This window comes from Anarhichas minor, unplaced genomic scaffold, assembly GCF_050575085.1.
Source record: "Anarhichas minor isolate MPS153535 unplaced genomic scaffold, ASM5057508v1 ptg000012l, whole genome shotgun sequence".
In the NCBI taxonomy this organism is placed as follows: Eukaryota; Metazoa; Chordata; class Actinopteri; order Perciformes; family Anarhichadidae; genus Anarhichas; species Anarhichas minor.
Window position 1 is genome coordinate 4,712,018 of NW_027466458.1, and position 20,813 is coordinate 4,732,830.

At 41.6% G+C, this 20,813-nt stretch overlaps 1 protein-coding gene across 2 annotated transcripts in view; it reads left to right on the forward strand.

The window, feature by feature from the left end:
- The window catches only part of sgcz (sarcoglycan zeta), a 121,767-nt gene that overhangs the window by 51,186 nt on the left and 49,768 nt on the right, over positions 1-20,813 (forward strand). For both annotated transcript variants that reach the window (XM_076090757.1, XM_076090758.1), the window contains exon 3: positions 11,804-11,891. In XM_076090757.1, coding sequence (XP_075946872.1) covers positions 11,804-11,891 — 88 coding nt within the window. The remainder of the gene's footprint in view (positions 1-11,803; positions 11,892-20,813) is intronic.

The window sequence follows — 20,813 nt, forward strand, 5'->3', positions numbered from 1 at the left end:
TCAAGAGAATCCACTTCATCTCTCGCATGTCCCCTCCTTGTAAACCATTCCCAGTAATTATGGAGGCAGCTACTTGACTGGGGATTTCATCAAATGGCTAAGCGCTCTGCCGAGACATGCCAGTCTCAGTCACAGCAATGAGACACTAACAGACCACAAGACATACTCAACTGCTGGACCTTTGATTAAAGCGTCAGTTTCGGAAACCAAATGTAAACACGAAGGCTGCCGCACTAGAGAATGCTAAAGACTGAAAAAATAAAAGAAACAATTACTCTCCGCCCTTGACTGTCTCCATGCGAATAGTTATACATTTGCACAGATGTTGCACAGCTAAACAAGCAACAAGCTTGGGGATTTAGCATTTCACACCAAAAGAGCTAACTGTTACACTTGATTGGTTTTTGGCGTGGTATACATTAACAAGAATCCTGTACGGCAAACAAAACATTTAGTCCATCTGAAAGAGTTCTGAAACGTGCCAATTCCCTGTTCAAAGTTTAACAAAGTGATTCACAATAATCCATTTGAATTTCAGTTTGTTCAGTTTCTACTTAAACATACAAGCAGTACGGGGGGAGAGAGATACAATAACCAACAGCTATGACAATGGCTAACACACTGGTGAGGCTGAGCTGGATGAAAGACACATCAGTAAGTGTTGATACATGAACGAAAGAGAGATCTATTTCATCGACTGTTCACTTAAGAACACAACACATGTTGGTGCATTTAGGTACTCAGCATGTACTATACTCTGCACACTGAAACTGTCTGTTGTTGAAAGCTGTATCCTTGTCAATTCTGTTGTCATGGCCTCCTCTTCTTCATTTTGTTTTGTGTCCTTTCTCTTAACTACAGCTGCACTGTCTGTGATGTAGATTAGGTTTGAAACCAATAACCTTGAGGCGAAAGATAAGCCAGTGCATCCCCGTGTTATATTTCCCCTAGCAATGATAACTGTGATCTAGATTAGTTCTGGACCCTGCAGCCTTTCGGCTAGTAATAGACCAGTAATGTAAGTGGGATTTATCTGTGCGACCTATGATCTGTCTTGCTTTGATGGGATGGATTGTCCTGACTCTGTAAAGGTGACAAGGTTAAAGATTCTGTATAGCCCATTCAAGGAAAGGCAGGGATATGCGCACACACTAGCACCCATATACGCCTGACTTCAGTACAAATGGAAAAGGATCCGTCATAATCCCCGGGGGAATTGGACGGAGAAGAGACAGCAAGGAAACTACAGGAAGAAAGAGGGATGCCAGAGCAATAAAACACATATAAAGATGTATCAGATTTTAAATTCATTTTGAAAGACACAATATCATTCCAAAGATTTCTATTTGGAGTCTGCAGCATCAGCCTGAAAGCCGATGTGTCAACGACAGCAACACAGCACCAGTCATGTTAGAGTGATGAGTGAACAAAGAAAGAAAGAAAAATAATTGAAGGAGTAGTTGTCAAAGCTTGTCTTCAAAAAGTAATTATGAGACTGCAAGTCAGTGTGTGTGTCTGTGTGTGTGTGCGTACGTCAGCCAGTACAGGTCTCAGAAACTGAACCTGATCAATAATCTATTAGCAGCAAGGCATGTGTGCATGGGCAGGTGTAAGTAAATACACACATATACATTTAGACACATGCAGGTGAACAAGGTCAACGTTTGTCACATTTGCACACTTCCTTTATGTCTCCTTACACACTCATAAACACACAAACTCTCTCTTTCACACATACACACAAACTTCTCCAGAGTTAACTTATTCCTCTTTCACCTCAAGTATTTGTACCACGGGGGAATATTTCATGGCAAATGGAGCATTGCAACTTTATCTGCTCCGCCATGCTCTCCTCCTCCGTCCTCTCCACTTATCTTGTCTCCTCTCCTCTCGTCAACCATGCCACAGGACACAACAAATGTGCCTCTGGAGACAAATGTTGCCATGATGTGGCCATTGCCGTTCCTCCATGTTGATGCGGTAGCTCTGCATGTGTGTGTGCTTAAATGAAATTCCTGTTTGAACACAGGCGGCATACTTAGGATGTTGCATGATAACCTTGAGTGTGACCATGTATGTGCTCTGAAGGCTAGTGGGTGCAGTAGCTTGTGTTTGAGCGTACATGCCTGCATTTTACAACATGGATTAGTTCTGCTGGTTTCTACTGTATAGTCCCTCAGTGCAGGATCCTGATTCAGCACCTCACTGCTTCTTTGCCATTGATTTCTCTTTGCAAGTTTAAAGCAGACATAGACGCATGATGTTCATGGAGTGGATTTATACTGATATATTAAAATAATAATGACGTTACTGAATATGTTTTAATATTATATGTTTATTGGTGTGTCAGAGGCTCAGTGGGGAGCACCATTACCTCACATCAAGAAGTGCTAAAGTCAGTTAGTCTGCTTGTCAGCTGGAGCCTTTCTGCATAAAGCGTGCACGCTAACCTCATGTCTTCGGGGGTGTACTTATGGTTGCGAAACTGCCCATAAAAACTACTTGAAAATGTGAATGTGTTGTGCTTGAACTCTGTTATGAACTGGGGACTTGTCAAACCTTTACCCCCCACCTCACACCCCTTAACAGAATGAGACCATTTAATTTATCAAGGTTCGTATACTTATACTTTGCTCTGGAAATATTCTTAAAAACCCAAGTTGTTTTTAAATTGCTAGATATTTAGGATTATATCATTAATATCCTTATATTTTTTTAAGGTTATCTAAATATACCCTAACTTCTTCTTACTCCTTGGGTGATATCTCTGGGGTCTAGGTGTAGCCAAGACCAAGACTTACCTTTCGGGCCAAGACTTCGCTGCTCGTTGTTTAAAGTCTGATTAGCAACTAAAGGTGGGAGAGTGGAGTTGAGAGACAACGTGTACGACCGGATTGCTTCACAAATAGCCAGTTCACAAGCGAATTTTAAACCGTATAAAAAGCGAAGTAATTTCAGACAATAGCCGGTTGGTTCTGACATTGCATTTTGGCCAGTGTGTTCCGCCTCTTTGCTCTCCACACAGACTGTTTACCTACATTCAACCAAAGCATGCTCAAACATTTCACACAGATGTCTAATAGGATAAGATGATGAAGTGATGACATGTTGCCCAGACAAGGAGCATGAGGCGGTCATTCTAGTTTGTCTACTGTTTCTTATCGTCTCTTGTACTGAAAGATTGTGTTCAGCCTCGGCAAAAAAACTTCCACAAGAAATATTTGACTAAAACAGGACTAACAGTATCCTCAGGTTGTGTGCTTAAGACCATTATATGAAAACGTTTTCCTGAGCCCTTATCTGAGATGTTATGTAAAAATCCCTCGGATGCATTTTATCTCTAAGCCCTCAGGTAGGAAGGTATTATTTGTAAAACATCACTTGCAGGATACTTTTTTTGCAAATCTCTGGAATAATAAATGCCTAGGTAGCAACTCTAAGCACTTGTTCTAGAGGCTACAGCAAAAATGATGCATTTAAAGAATCACATTAATGTACTTACAGTTAGATTTATTCAGAAATCATGTAGATGTTGGAACAAGCAAGGCAGCCAAGTCAAATCATTTGGTGAGAGCAGCCGGCCCCTGGCTACCACGCACAAATCCCAGATTTAGAGGCTTACTGGTGCACATAGGAAAACGTATACTGTATATGTTTTGGAAATATATCTGTTTATTTTCCAAGGCAAACTGAATTATGAATAGTAATAAACATTGGACATAAATAACCTCCAATTAGTGGTGCGATATAAGAAAGGTGGTTCGTCTAACGTGAGTCTCACCTAGTATTTCTTTCCAGCTGGCATCTTTCTCTGGAGCTGTGTGACTCTGTTGACTGGTCCCTTAAGCACCATACATTATCGTGGAGAAGCAGAAAGTAGAGGGCTGACGTAGCGGCTTCTGTTTATAGATTTATTTGGTGTGTCTATCTCTAAAACAAATGTTCTGCGGTTTACCCTCCTCTCCCTTGCATCTCTATCTTGCTCCCCCTCCTTTTTTTTCCCTCTCTCCTCGTTATAAGATTTATCACTCTGCAACCCTGACGCTCTGGGAGGTCCCTGCTTACCTCTGCTTCTCTTTCCCTCCCTCCAACTCTCTCTTTCTGTACCCCTATTCCTCCCTTTACTCAACCTTTTTCTTTTTTACCCCAAGCCCGCCACCCACGTCTCTCAACCTTTCTACGTTTTTGTATCTATTTCCACTTTTTCCCCCTTTAGTAAAGAACAAATCTGTCTGCAGTCTGGCAGAAGGAGCAATGGGGCTTGGCGGCACAGTGGAGCCTGTAACCCCGGAAAAAGCTCCTCGAACACCCATTAAATAGATTTGTCTACTCAGTAAACTTTTCAGGAATGGGAACAAAGGCAGCATTTTACAACTGCCTTTTGATGCCTTTGTGCATGCGACAGCCACGGCCGGAGGCATCATGTTTTTGGGTCTGTAACTTCCTGTCCATTCTCGTGAACGGAGCGTCTTGAGTGAAATTTTTCAAACTTTGCATAAATGTCCACTTTGATCTGATTGCAATTTGGTGTGTCAAAGGTCCCTGTGACCTCACAAAACATGTTTAAACTCAGCAATTCATATGCTTATTTTGACGATGTAACAAAATAGTCTCATAGGATAATATGATGCGATGGCGTTTTGGAAAGATATAGATGCAAACTGCTATATGAGTTGTTGGTAGAGGCATGCAACCGCAAAGGGGTAATTCTAGTTTTGTAAATGCTGTTGGATTAGGAAAGTAATATTTGTAAAATTGCATATTTCTGCATGATTTTACAATAACGCAGTACCACTCAATGAATCCTCAGCTGAGTCATGGAGAGATCACCTGTAGTGTGTCAAAAGGCAGCAAATTATACCTCATCTAGCTGGAGAGCTGGATTAATGGTTTCAATTGTTTTTTGTTTGTGTCTGGAGACTTGCAAATAGCACACACCTGTGCTTGTTGTGGTGAAATAGAAGCTTACGCTGCTGTATATGTAAATATAAAAAGCACCGGTATGTGTCGGCAGAAATGCACACTGCACACGCTGCACACACAAACAAGCCGATGAATGCTTGCTTGGAGATAAAACAAACAAACAAAAAAACTGTGTCCTCATACAAAAGCAAGATACTCAAATATACAAAACACAGTATTAGTTCTTTGCCGACATGATGTATTCACAAAAAAATGTTTTTGTGTTTTACGGGGCTGGCTTTCCACTGAATCTGTTTTTTAAAGGCAACAGACGCAGCTCTTGTAACACTGTGTTGTGTCTTATGCAGAGCACAGTTGGCGGTCTGAATTAATTTTTAGATACCTGTTTAACTGAAACTACTGCGTATAACTGACATCTGTCAGTGTGGATGTGGATATGCTTTAATACACCTGTCACACCTCTGATTATCTCAGATGTTTAGGAATTTAAAAAACCTTGTTGCAAGCCTACAAGAAAATACCCCGATTATTAGAGTTTCTGATAGTTAGTTCTTTCTGCAGTGCTACTCTTTCCTCCTTTCGTTTAGGTCTTTGTTTAGGTTTAGGATTTTCATTGGTAACTAGAGATGCATATTGAATTTGTTTTCTGAGCGATAGCTGACCCTCGTTAACCAATCAATAACCGCAACATAGTGCCTTGCATGCAAGAGTGCTGTGGTTGAAGTGCCTAACAAGCCGCCCAGCTGCAATGATAGCCCAATGCACAAACAGATTAAATCCATCATTTACAGTCAGCTGCAGTGTGTGCGCAAAACAGGCAAATAAGTGCACCCGTTCGAGAGAATTAGCAGCCATGCCGTTCCATACATCGTCATGGACACATGCAGCCACTTTCCCGGTGAGTCTCAGTTAACATTAAGTCAAGCTGAGAGGTTGTCAGTGTCAGTGTGTCTCCCTGGCATACTTGACTCCCATGCCACAGTACCACTCTCTGCCTGAACTGCTACTTTGTTTTTACCAAAACACAAATATCAATACAATGGGAGCAAAAACTATAAAAATCATATTTCAGTAGGGAATTCTGTTGTGCGAGGCAGGGTGTGTATGTATGGTCACAATGTTTGCTTGCATGGGCGGGCGCAGACACACACACACTGCGGGAGGGAACGGGATTAGGAAAACAGTCAAGGCTCTAAGGCTCTAGGCCAAAGCCTTGGCAGAGGTCTGCGCTCTCCAAGTGCCTTTCTAGTTAATTTATATAATCACTCATCCCAATGAACCAAAAAGAGTTCATAGAGGAATACTCCACCAGAACCACTTAAATATAAAAAGAGACTCAAGAGGATGCAAGCCAACACCTAAGCCTGCATTCCTGGAGGGCCCCTGAGGTACATGGGCCCCAATATTAGCCATCTCAGCTCATGCTTTCTTTAGTCAGCAATCTGAATGTCAAGTCTCCAACAACTCAGCCAGAGCCTCCCACCTTTCTAACCAGTTATTGGGCAATAACCAAGGTTTCCAGCAGCTGCCTTGATATGAGCCGATAAAATAAAAGTAGTGGATCAAAAAGATAAATGAACTCAATTTTAGATAACTTTCTATACAGAAATATTAGACAGTTTGATCAAGGAATAGTAATTGTATTTTTGATGCAAAGCTGATGATGGTATTAATTGCATGATTTAATTTGCCAGCTCCATGTAACTCCATTTAAAATGATTCTTTGAAGAAATCAATGTACTTGATATGAAGCAATTTAATCAAGCCGTACCATGAATGGTGTTCATTGTTTCTGACATAGAGGTCTAAAATTATTGCTGTAAATTACTGAAAGTCCTGACCTTCAATGTTATGCTTGGGCCTTGAAATTTTGCATTATGCAAATTCACACACTCACACACACACACACACACACACATGCAGACACATACAAATCTGACATGACTTGACCGGCTCCGTCCCATGCCAGCTGATTTAAATGGATGTAATTGATCTCAAAACTGTTGACACAGGGCTTGTACAGGACACGGATGACATGTTAAATAGATGATAAGGCTCCTGAGAGCACACAAAGACCCTTGAACATATTAAATCTAAGTACTAAGAGAGTTAGATTATGAGCAAACCCGGCTCTATTTTCTGTTGTTACATGGCCGCGGGGACTGAAAACAACAAATTAGCACGGCACACCAACAAACATATCACTTATTTAACAGTCCTCGCCAATTAGCGAAATGAAAGTCGTAATAGAAATGCAGGGACGCCGCGAGCACTTGGTATTCTGTTTTAGCGAAGGCCATCAACTGTGTGCTTGCCTTCACTGATAAATTTGAACAGCTTTCCCTGTCTTCTCCCCCCCCCCCCACACACACACACTCTTTGAATCATTCACCACTTTTCTGTACATTTCTTATCACTATCGCTCGATCATCTCTGTCTTGCCATTGTTCACAGCTCCTTCCTAGTACCAGACAAATATTTATAGTTGTATGACTCTTAACAGATTATCACAGAAAGACAGAAATGATTTTAATCCTCTCTCAAGAAGCCTCCAGTTTAAAAAATGAATCACAACATCGGCCTTCAATTGAAGTCCATGCCTATCTTTGCCGTGTAAAAGTTTAGATTTCCTTCTTTTGAGGTGGCCGGTGGTTCCTCTTCACATGTGCACGGTATAAAAATCAGCTTGCAGAGATTTATGTCTATAATAATGCATCACATGACAATGTGAAAACATTTGAAATTTGACTTTCATAAATGATTATGTTGCTCCGTCATGGTGTTAATAATCCAGTATGTCATATCAAATTAAAGAGTTTTGCAGTGACATATTTCATTTTTGACCTGACCTGCGAAAAGGTGTCTCTAACCACAGTCAGACAGAGTGTCCGACAGACAGGTAGATGGGCTGAAGAGGTGCTGGCTCTTTGGACAGTCAGAGAGACAGGAGGAGGATAAGACAGACCAGAGATGGAGAGCTGAAAGCTTTCTGTTAAATTGACGAGCTAAGAGTATCTCCTGCATGTCCGAGCCTTTTAGATAGAGAGACAGGCAATCACAGACATACAATCAGCTGAGCTAAAAGCAGTTATTAGGCTGATGGCAAAGATCAATCAACTAAATGTATCTTGTATGAGGCTCGAGTACACTGCTGTTGAGACGGTGAGACAGTGAGACGAGTGAGACAGACGAGAGAGCTGAAAGCTGTTATTAGACTGATGACTAAACACAAATAACCAATCATGTCCCTTATGAACCTTCAGTCAAGACCTGTTTATGCTGACAGTCAGACAGGCGGTCAGTTAGTGAGACAGGTAGTGAGACAGGTGAGCTGAAAGATGTTATTAGGACCCATCTGTACTGGGGACTGGAGGCTGTGATGATGAGCTACCGGTCCACAGCTTATTATTACCTGACTAATTACACTGGCTACCTCAGGCTGGCAGCTCTCTGCCTGTATTGATAATCAAAGTGGAATTAAACTATTAACTGAATTAATGGTGCCGCGGTGTGCATTGTGTCGGCTCACAGGAGAGAGCCCGATGCGTGTGCCTTTAGTGTATTTATTTGTGCCTGTCTGCACATTTTTGCCGATGAGGGGAGATTTATGAGCGAGAGTCTAAAAACAAACGCCGCAGGGACAGTGCAGCGTGCAGGAGAGGGAGATAAACGGAGAAGTGAACTGAGCGCAAAGTAAACATCACAAATGATGGATGGCACATGTGAGGAAATGCTACATGTGCCCACCAATCCGGGTTTTGACTTTGTTTCCAATTATCCATCCAGTACCACCGCTCTCACCGAATGCATCCCACATATCCAAGGATTTTAATTTTTCACTTAAATTTCTCTGCATGGTGATTGGACAGCTGTGCAAAGGTGAGAAATGAGCCAGGGTGGTTTAAACTTCTCTCTCAAGCTCTGCTTTTCCGAACATCTGTAAACACGTTTGTCTTCCCGTGTTGCTGACTCGTTCCTTTAGAGCACACCCCTGCCTTAAATCATTCTACTACTTGATTCTGCAAAAGACAATTTGGACTACTAATATAATGAAAACAATTAGTATCACTTATATTGTGTGATTTGAATATAGTTTGAAATTATTTTTGCTGTTACTTATTGTTATTCCTTGATTGTTTTCTTCGTTGTCTTTGCATTTTCTGAATGATCTTGCATTAACTGTCTCCTGTGGCTGCCCGAGGATATTTCTGTCTGCAGACTGAATTAGAAATATATTTCTATAATGCAAAAGACATTGCTACCTCATGTCGAAATGTGGGATGTGTTATATTATGTGAAAATGCTGAAGGGTGCTTTCATGTGTTGAGGCTTATCTGAGGTGGACTTATCTGAAATCATTGTAAGGCCTGCCACTAATTGGCCGCAGCAAGATTTGTTGGCAGTCAGTAAAAGAGTGTGTGTGTGTGTGTGTGTGTGTGTGTGTGTGTGTGTGTGTGTGTGTGTGTGTGTAAGACTGCAGCTGTGGACTGCAACTGGTATGACAAAGTATTTGTCAATTTAATGCAAATAGCAACAAAAAAAACAGACACAAACCTTCGCCACATGCACACACACCGCACACGCACACACACACACACACTTGAGTGTTATTCCGTCACCAATTGGATTTCTGACATCAAACAATGTTGAAATGTATGCATCATCTGATTGATTCATGCCTAGGAGTTATGAAACAATTACAGTACCATTCTGCAGTGGGGAAAAAAAACCTTTTTCAGTATAACTCCAAAAGGATGAACTTCAAACTAATATTAAAATGAGAACACATCAAACCACCGTCAAACATCATGCAAACCTCACAGAAGATCAGAGCTGTGATGACGAGAAAGGAACCTTTTAATGTTACTGAAAAAGAGCTGAATAGGTATTCATATGCAGCAGCGCATTCCAAGTCAGTTTTCACAGATGTGTATCGCTATATTGCCGATGTACAGATGGATTATATGATGAGCCTGATGTCTACGGCCCACTCTTTAAATTGTGTGAACAAGTCCTGAACTAGTGCCGCACTGTAGCACCCAGCACGTTTGTGCACGGTGCCTCTTGATTGATTTAGAGTATGTGTCACTTCATGGTGAAGACTGCACACTTGAGAATGATGGATTTTAGACCCGAGTTATCAACAATATTCTCTGAGTGGATTTCATCACGGCACAGTGTGCCAGCATGAGAGTAAACAAGCACACGCACTGTCCACCCTTCAACGGTTTAGTGTGACGACATGCGGCCCGTTCTGAATGAAATTTAGATTTTGCACTTGGTGGTTTGAACTGTCGGCATTATTGGTAGCGTACAGGTATAACCGCCATTATTGTGCCGTGCTCCTACGTTTCACTTAAACACCACCAGTCCAACTGTTTGTTATGCTTCGTGAACAGACATTAGCAGCTGTTTAATATGCAGCTATTATCTACAGCCCTTTTTTTCCCCCACGTATTTGCATATGAGTGCTTAATCCAATAAGATTTCCCAACTATGGTTGCGTTTCTAAATGACCGAGTCCTGCTCTGAATGAACGGGATCAGGCCTGTTCATGCACGCTGCCCGTTGAGCTGGAATGATTCGAACATTACATCTGCCATGCTTTATAAAGCGCCCATCGCTTTTAACAGAGTGGAAAGATAATATAGTGAAGCATATCACACGCTCCGTTTACAAAGATTCATCCAGCATACATGCGCTGGGAAGCGGACGAGAGATGCGCTGCACAATAAACCGTGTGGAGGGCACATTTGTTGTCTGGCCAATTTGTTACCTCACTCTGTACCTGAGTCGGTGGTGTGTGTGTACGTGCACATACGCTGCAACGTGTAGACCCATTATGATGTTCACATCTGGAATGAGCATATGTGTGTACTCAAGCCCTGTGTATACTTTTGGTGTATGTTTTCTGTGTGCGAGTCCCTGGACCATCAAAAATAGAGTACAATCAGGTGTGACATGCAACGAATTTGGTCTCGACCTGAGAGAGAGAGAGAGCGAGAGAGAGAGAGAGAGAGAGAGAGAGAGAGAGCGAGAGAGAGAGAGAGAGAGAGAGAGAGAGAGAGGATTTTTTCATTTCAACGGATCAACGACTTTCCAATTTTAACACAATTCTCATTTGGAATTCAGAACAGAATGCAGCAAGATATTAATTTTGGGAAATCAACAGAGAAATTGGGTCACCTGTGAGCCATTAATTTCACGCCGCCAAAACAAATAAGCAATTTTAAAAGAGAGAGTGAGAGAAGGGGAAGAGAATAAAAAAGAAAATGGTGTAGGAGATAGAATGAAAGAGCGACGGAGAACAGGAAGGAAAGTTAGTGAAGACTGTGAGTAGGACGATTTTGCTCATTGGTAGGAAGGTGGCGGACGGTGAGAGAGAGAGAGACAGTGAAAATGGCAGACATGAGGTTAGCATTCATTGCAACACGCGTCCACTGAATGTAAACCGATGTGGGCAGCGTGCGGGAGAGGTCAAGGACAGGGTCACACTTGCATTTAGCTCATTTATGTTGAGAATAATTGTCATTGTGCGCACGCACACACACACACACACACAACTGGAAACATGCAAACACACTCACAGGCAGGATGCTGTCTTGAATAGATTATGCAAATTAGATTCAGAGTATGTCAGGCTGTCAGAAGAGAGGGAGTCAAGTGTGAACTGTGAAGGTTGACACAGGCTAGGGCAGCATTGGACTTACAGGTTAATGCCATATTGGTGAGGAAGGCTCTGCAGGGGGGGCTAAAGAATGCAGAGAGAACATGTGTGTGGGTATGGAGACTAAAAGTGAATCATTTGTTTGCGAGAGTGTAAGGAATGTACTACTTGCTGTTGTCTTAATCGTCTTTGTCCCTCTTCCTCTCTCTTTAGGACAGTCCATTGATCCTCCAGTCAGACAGAAATGTGACCGTCAATGCTAGGAATGATCAGGGACAACTGACCGGTCAGCTAACCGTGGGTAAGACAGACACACACACACACACACACACCATACAAAGACATGTCCATACACACTACATCTGCAGTAAACGTTTTCTTTAAAAACAACGTCCAAACCACATCATTTCTCCCAGACAGTCAGTTATATTGCTTTGTTTGTGCTTGAATTCCTAAATGCATTTTACCTCCATCTCTTTACCAAACGAAATGCTATATTTTTCCGTTCGTGTATCTCACTGAGGCTGACAGCCGTGCAATTTTCTAAACTACATCATTTTTCCAAGCTCTCATTGGATTAGTGAGGGGCCAGTGTTTTAGAGAAGACGTATAACATTTGTATCATGACGCATTATTATCGGGCTCAATAACGAAAAAAAAAAAAAGTTTCAGAACATGAATGAAAAGATGTTTCACTAATCAGATAAATAAATGTGTGCACCGTATAGCTTTAGGAATTCCTCTGGCGAAGTTTTGAAGTTTCAGTTTTCGTTGAAATGGAACCTAAAGCTGCACACTGATTGCATAACAGTAAAATTAACAACAAATGTACTGATAATACCACCAAGTGGTAACATACTGTGAATATGCAGTGCGTTTCTCTTCAACAACCATGGCGGTGGCGTTTGGTGCCTCTAAGTGAGGCGAGTTGCACAGACAAAGGGTTAGTGACAGAGGACCCAAGATGATGATGGCAATGGTTGGAGTTCAGAGCAGGTTAGTTAACTGTGAACCTTTGTTCCAGTCTTGTTGGGATTTAGGATTGTCTATTTTGAAACCTTTTTATTACAAGTTCAGTAGCCTCTGAACATGCCCTCAGGGTTAGACTTTTTTTAGGCTTTCATTTGCCACAGGATGGACCTCTTAGTAGCTATGCTGCCATGTCATTAACGCCCTCACAATATGACTGGACTTTACATGTAGTTTGGGAAAGCAGTAAGTCAGAGTGAGTTTTCACCATTCATGTCTTGCTCCCGCATTCTTTCTTGACTGTCGAGGTATTGGAAAATGTGCATCTTCTACGATTGGATTCCTGTCTGTACCCAGATAATCAAAGAAAACAGCATCAACAGCTCCTTTGAATGTGATTCTAACTGTGGACTTGCAATCGCTTGCCACATGGGAGGTACGTTAACGGAGAGTGCTGTTATTAGAATCAGACATTTTTCTTTTTTGTAAAATAGGTTATTCACTTTTAAGGAATTTGCTCTGATGTTTGGTGCAGACATTAAACATGTCACGAGGAAATAAAAACACAGTTTAACTACGGGAAAAGTCAAGGACATAAACATAGAGCAGACATGTACAATATAACTGTTTATTAAAGTGAGTTTTTTTGGCAGAATGAGCAAACATATTTATCAGGTTTTGTGCAAAAGTATTGAGCAAAGATATGCAACGTGCAGGGATAATAATCTAACATGTGTGTTGATGCATGTAGGTGGTTAACAGTATATGTGACTTCTCATTAGCTTTTTCATACTACACACTTTCACTTGGCGATGTAAGTTGCAATGAAATATCTACTTTTTGGGGAATTCCTGCTGTTTATTTGCTGTTCTAATCTTGCACAAAAGTGCTTGTCACATAACTGCCCAGTGCTTGAGTTAGCCCATGACATGAGGTTTTTGCAGACCTTCGTAATGTTTTGTGGCACTGTTGTCTTTTCAATGACTTCCCCCTCCCTTGTGCCATATTCATCCTCTAAAAATAAACCAAGTGGTTAGTTATCCTTCTCCTCTGGTTTGGAGGAAACTGCTGTAAAGATCTGGCTGCTTATTGATGCCGTCAGAAACACTTTCAGATGTGATTTGTAGAGCCATAAAACGTTGCCAGTGTGTGACTGGCTACTGGAATATGTGGTTGCATTTGGAAATTAAACACGACATGCATCAAATAACCTCTCAGTGTATTTCAGCCGTTCCCTTCTTTGTTACTGAAAACATTTGCATATTAGGAATTATTTATATGCTTCTTACCTGACTCATTGAGTGGTTACAGAACTAAAAGACTTCAAATCAACTATGACAAATCCATCATATCACCTGACCTTGGACCGTGTTTTGAAAACATGCTTGATCGTCATACGTTACCATCAAAAAATGAGCAAAATAATTTGTTCATCTGGTTTTGTTAGAAATTAAGCTATCAATTCTTTGGGAATTTAGGATGTGTCAGATATAGAAGATCACCGCCAAGGACCATTTACAACCTGACAGGTGAGGTGAATGGTATTTTCAGGTAGAAGGCTCCTCTCCACTGTCTTTCTCGTTTGAAGTGAACGCAACATGAAGATATTCATCACCTGTAGGCTGGCCAGGCACTTCTAGTGTCCTCATATGCACACACAGCCTTTCCCTTTCTGACTCTTCTAAGGTTTGAAATCCCTGACAGCTCACTTCCTGCTGTTAAAACTCCCCAAAGCCGCTTTCCTCGCCAAGAGAAGCACTTTAATGCTCATGTGTTGTCTGAGTGCCTATCTGGCCGTCAGCAGAATAAGTCTGTTTTACCTAGACAGCCTAATTTATACTATTGTGGGAAAGCTCCCGTAGAGAGAGAGAGATGGTTTGTAGAGCTCGCAGAGACGTGCCGTGCTCCTCATGAAACCTTATATGGAACTATTGAGTCAACTGTGAACTGGCTGACAAACGATTTAAAATCAGCAGCAATTACACGCTGCATGCAATCCACCGCAGTCCTATGTATGCCTGGCATGCACGAGATGTGCCCATACCAGCCAGCACAGAATGCAGAGGCGCAGAGCTGCAGCAGTATACATCAGGCTGCTAAAAGACGACATGAAGAGTGTTGTGTGTGTGATCTCTCGTGTGCAGTCAGACACGGAGTCATGCTCTATAGTGACTGGACACATGCTGAAGTTATAAATACATAAATATTGAATTTTCTTACTGATATTCCCTTTGAGTCACACTCATGCGCACGTACAGTAAATACAAAACACACACACATCCTTACCATCTGTCACACACTCACATTCTCACACATCATCCACAACTTTGGGTGGAGATTCCCCAGACACGAGGAGACCTGCCAAGCAAGTAGGAGTTCCATCAATAGCCACTTTGTGACACACACACACACACACACACACACACACACACACACACACACACACACACACACACACTAAAGACCCCAGCGGCTGTCTGATGGGATGGAATGGGACAGAATGAATCTTCCTGAGGAGCTTCTTCTACTGGGCTCCGGAAATCCCTTGGTCTCCTGCTGCCGCTCCCTCCTGTTGCCTCTGTGCTGACGCAGCAGCACATTTAACACGCACGCAAACAAACACACACACACACACACTCTCCTCCCCTCTCTGTCTTCAGTATCCTCACGGGGATACTCAGAAATCCTGAGAGTAAGACGGTTATTTCTCCTCACAAGACACTCACCACAAGTTCCACCTCAATAAACCCCTCATTAGTATTTACCACTGAAACTCAGTAGAGCAACAGCTCGTACTGTAGCTTGTACAAGAGGCACAGGATCACGGTCAGCGGTATGGAAAGGTGAAGCGTTTGGACTATACATTTACATAGAATACCTAGACACAGGTGTACTGACACCTTATCACCTATTGGATTGTGAAAATAGGTAATTTCAGCTGCACATAAATGGAGGGAGGAGAGTGAGACCCCAGTGTGGTAAAAGCTCTGCATCTCGGGACAAAACAAAAAAAAAGGGTCACGATACAATTTTAAAGTGTTTCATGAGGTCAAAATGATTTATTGGCGAGTATAAATTATTAAACATAGGTCACCAAAATATCGGCTTGGAGGGAACATTGGTCCTAATTGCTCTTCTTTGTTAGGTGCTTGACATTTCCTCTACATAACAGCTTCAAAAGGTAACTGATGGACAGGGAACGAAAATTGCACCTGCCACCTGTAGGGTTAATGTTGGCTGTGGCAGGTGAAAATTGCAGGTCGCCTGCCACCATTAAGGTTCTCCTAATATTTGGAAATATTATATTCAAAAAAGCAATTCCCAAATTAGAAAGGATTAGGGTTGATTTCAGTAGTAATGTATTGGCCGGTAAACGTTCAGTGACCTGTCAGTGTGACAGACTAAAAGGAAAATAATATAAGACCCTGCTGATGGGATTTTTGGTTCCTTCATAGCCAGAAATCCAGCTCTCGTTTGTGATTAAAATGACTTCTTTAGGGAGTGTGCCACACCTTTCCATACTCAGCTGAATGTTCTAAAATGGATAGAGGAACACACACATGCAGTCCTCTATTTATCTCGTGTCCCCCTGAGGGCCCATCTGTCAACAGAGAGGGTCTGGGTAGCCTACATGTGTTGGCCTTGGGCCTTTTCTTTCTCTCTCTCTCTCTCTCTCTCTCTCTCTCTCTCTCTCTCTCTCTCTCTCTCTCTCTCTCTCTCTCTCTCTCTCATCCCCCATCCCTTCTCTTCCTCTCAATGCTCTTCGTGGCTGTCAGCTCGTTAATGTGAGTGAGAACCTGTCATCTTTGTCTTCTGAATGGCTGACCATAAAGATGATGAGTGAACTTGGGGTGTTGAAGGCATTCCCTTTCACCCGCCTAGGCGATGATGTCTCAGCAATAGAGGCGGTGCAGGGGCAGGAAAACGCAGCATGCTGTGGGATTATCATCCTCACAGGAAAAGGGAATTTCCTCACACTTATGATAGGCTGAGCAAACTTTTAGAAAAAGTAAAATACTGATAAAATAAAAGTCGACAAAGCACTAACTGCTGCATTTTGCAACATATACTGTAACTATGTGTTGGACTAACAGCTGATGTTATAAATCACTAGAGAATACAACTATGGTGGCATTATTTAATTCTATGTGTGTCATGCAGCACTGAATCCACTTCAATGTTTGTTGGTAAAGCAGTAGATGTCTGCTTTTACTTACGGTAAAGAAAGCAAAGAAAAACCTTTTTATACAGGTGACGATAGTTTGTATTTTGGAACAACTTTACTCATGTTTAAACATGAGAAAAGTTGTGCACTCAGAATACCACAGCAAAATATTGATAAATACTTAAACTGGTCAGCTCATTTACTCGTCACTGTTTGTTTCCCATTCGCAGCCGCTTCACCTGTGTGTGTCTGTCTCTCGGCAAAGCTGGCAGTCATTACAGCCGGTGTGAGCGAGTGTTTGTGTTCTGGCTGTCTTATTGACTTTTCATTTTTCTAAGTGCACGGCGCTGATAATGAATGCTCTTTCTCCCCTAGCAGGAGAGGTACTGGTGGCACTCATTACCCTTGTGTGTGTTATTTTAATGGGGACAGTTTTTATTACATTTTTTTAAGTGTAGCCGCAGAAGCCAAACGTATTTTGGGAAGAGCGAGGACAAGTGCTTGTGGGTGCATCTACGTGTGTTTTTTAAAGCAACACCTCCAACTTTAAAGGTGACTTTCAACACTCAACCTTTCCCTCTCTCACTTTTTCATCTTTCATTCAACACACTCGCACACTTTCCCTCGGTCTCTCTCTTGCCCTTTGCCTGATATTTTGCCTCCGCTCCCTTTCTTATCCTCTCTTTCTTTATTCTCTTGTCTTTTTTTACCTTCCACTCCCCCTTTTTTAATCATGCATGGACCTCATCTCTTATTAAACCAATGAATTCCCCGCTGACCTTGTTACCTTCTCCTATACTCAGGCTTTGCATTCATCACTTCATTATCTCTACCTTCTTACACTAATTATGTCCCTTTTTATCTGGGTGGAATCAGGTACCTCATTTTGGCGGATGTAGCTCAAAAAGTGTATTATCAAAGCAGCGGCATTAGGGGACTGAAAGGCAAAGGCCGTACAGAGTAATAGATGGTTAACAATTTGTGGTAAAAGTGGGGTGAAGCAAGAGAAGGTCTGTCATGTGTTCGGCTAGGAATCAGTACTCAATACCTTTAAAGTATCCAAACAATTAACCCAGTACCAATAGTATCGAAACTTCTCCACTCAAAGATGCTCACATTTAATCCTTTTTGTACCCAGATCTAGGAAAAAAATTACTATTTGTATTGTTTTGCTCACAGCCAATCACCGCAATTGTTCTGCGATTTAATGTGACGTGTGCTTGGCCCAATACCCCAGCAGTACAACCCATGATGGTAAGTCGAACATGCTGTATTTGATGGAGTTGGCAGTTCAGCATTGCCAAGATGCCACCAAAGCGCCATACTACACATGCCTGTGTGGTCTGATATAAATTGAGTGCATACAGTGCAGAAGTATTTTTTCAGGAAAAAAACGTAATTTGGGTATTTATGTAAAAATCCGTTGGATGGGGAGGAGTGGTGGTGACAGTACTCGGTTGATATCGGTGTCACTTCAGGGTACTGCTATTCGCACTGGTATCGTAATTTGCTAAATAATGCACTGCCCTGCTCATGTGTTGTTGTAGTTAGAGTCTTTATGGGTGGATTTGTGGATTCATAGCTGAGGAAATGTAAGACCATACAGAGTGTAATCCTATTCTGTTTCACTCATCAGAAACATGGCGTGGCTCTAGCAGTTAAACAGTTGAATGTCGGCTAAAATTGTTTTCTGATTAGTGTGCGGAGTGAGTACTTCCATAAAATTCAATTGTTCCATTACACGCAGTCTAATTATGAATCTACATCTTTGCAAATCCCCTACTGAGAAACAAATGATGTACATAACAATCATATTTCGCAGTGATCACATTTTCAGCTAGAGTGAGATCTCTCTGGCTTGATTTAGCTGGCGGAGGAACACAGAGATACTAAGTCGTCTAATTTTATCTCCCTTCCTCATCCAATCAGCGGAGTTCAGACAGCACCTCATTTTATTCTGCCTCTCTATGATCAAATCAATGGTTTTAATGAGGCAATTAAAAATACATAGAGCTGAGCATTAACAAACTGGGATACACTTAAGGGGTCACCAAGGACTCAATAAAGGCATGGATTTACTGCTATTGTTGTCAGTTATCCTTATGATTGCTCAAAGGCTAATTGTCTGTGCTTTGGCTGCATTATGGCAGATACGCTTGTTCATATGTGCGGGTATGTTTACCATGAGGAATGGATTTAATGGACCATATCAAGTCATCCGCCTGCACCAGTGAACTATAGGCTTCATTCACACTGTTTGCTGGTGGTTGGACACAATGATACAATGACATATCTACTATTTCCAGCATGAGAGTGCTCTCTTTGACGCTGGTATGGCATGAATCTACATAGGTTGTGATTATTTTCTTTGTATTGAGCATTCATTCGTCCCCTCTTTTAACAAAGCAGGTTCGTAATCAAACCACTTTCATTTGGATTCGTGTCGATTTTTGGAAGTGCACTCAAGATATCTCACACACTCTATTCATCTAACAAACCCAGTCGAGTCGCGGACAAAATAACAGAGAAATGTGAAATTATAGTGCAACTGAATATAGCAGTTCATAGTGCTTGGTTTCCATTTAGACTTTGTCCTAGAGGCATTATTAAATCTGGGTGTGATAATATGTAGTGTTGTTTTATTGGATTGCATTATATTGTAAGGCATCTCTTTATTATGTCCATCGTCTGTATCTGTAAGCATTATGGGCACTAGGAAATGTTTTATCTTTTGATTTAAATAGGTCTTGAATGAACGTTGTAAAAGCTACAAGATTATGTTTACTGTTTATGCATTGGAAGGAGTTATACGACCGTGCAATAGCCATCTGTTTCTTTTTTCTGTGTTGAATAAAAGGACATTAAAACATCAGAAAAATGCATGCTCGTTGACGCAAGTCAAATATTACACCGTCTCCTTCAGGCAACGAGGAAGACTTTATGTGTCTTTATGAGCATGGAGTGTTTATTGCAGGGATAGCAGCAAACATCCCTTTAATGGTTTGCCATAAAGCAACAATGTACTGTCAGTCTTTCTTATTGTCTAGCCTCACATCTGCACAAAATTACATTTTCAGGAAGTAAGAAAGGTTGTCGTGTTCTGCCTATGTAATTCTTAAATTTGCAACCAAACAACCAAAGCAACCAAATTGGCCCAGAAGCAAATAAAAAAGCTTATATGTTAGTATTTACGAACAGCAGTTTACAATTTCCAACCAATAATAGTGCAAAGCTGACACAATTCCTTCTGTGGGCCACACTAATAATGTCGATTAGCATTTCCTTCTTTCGCATTGTCTGTGTGAAAAGAAAAAGCATGAATAATTCAGAGTGCACCGTGGTTGAAGGATCTGCCCCAAGGTCACAGCAATGACTCAGTATTCCTTCAGGCATGTTTGGAAAGCAAACATTTATAACTGTGTGCATTTTAGATAAAGGGATAGAATGCCCAAGCTCCCTTCCAGACGCGCATTCAATTTTGAACACCACCACATCCCCGTAGGCGCTACTGCCGTGTTACTTTTACATTGTATGCACTCGGCTGATATCCAGGGGGCGCTTTCAATAACTGCAAATACTGGAATATGTAAAATCAATCTTTGTAATTGCAAGTTGCAGGGTAATAAAAGAGTGCAAGGAACATTCATGTAGTAAGTTAAGTCAGACATCATCTGTACTCTGCAAAAGCCATTTCATGTGAGTACCGCGCTGCCTACTGGCAGGTACTGTAAGTTGACACGAGGCTTTTATTGCAAATGTAAAAGGTCAATTAATAAAAATGTCTGTCAAGGCTCACTAACTCAGATGTAAATCCAAGATGTTTTATCTCCCGCTGCTTGCTTTTGCCATAACTTCAGGATATTAATGTAATTATGTTCACAGAGGCATGTACGTCACTACAAAGCCTGAAAGATCAGATACACCCTCGGCCACAAGTTCTTCAACTTCCAACAAGGGAACAAACTCCTGATTCTCTACTATGCATGTGCTGAAAGTTAATGTTTTCTTGTTCCTTAGTCATGTAGTATAAGGTGATCGGGTGGGGGAATGGGGCTTGCCTGAAGGTTTGAGAGGCACAAAGGAACATTT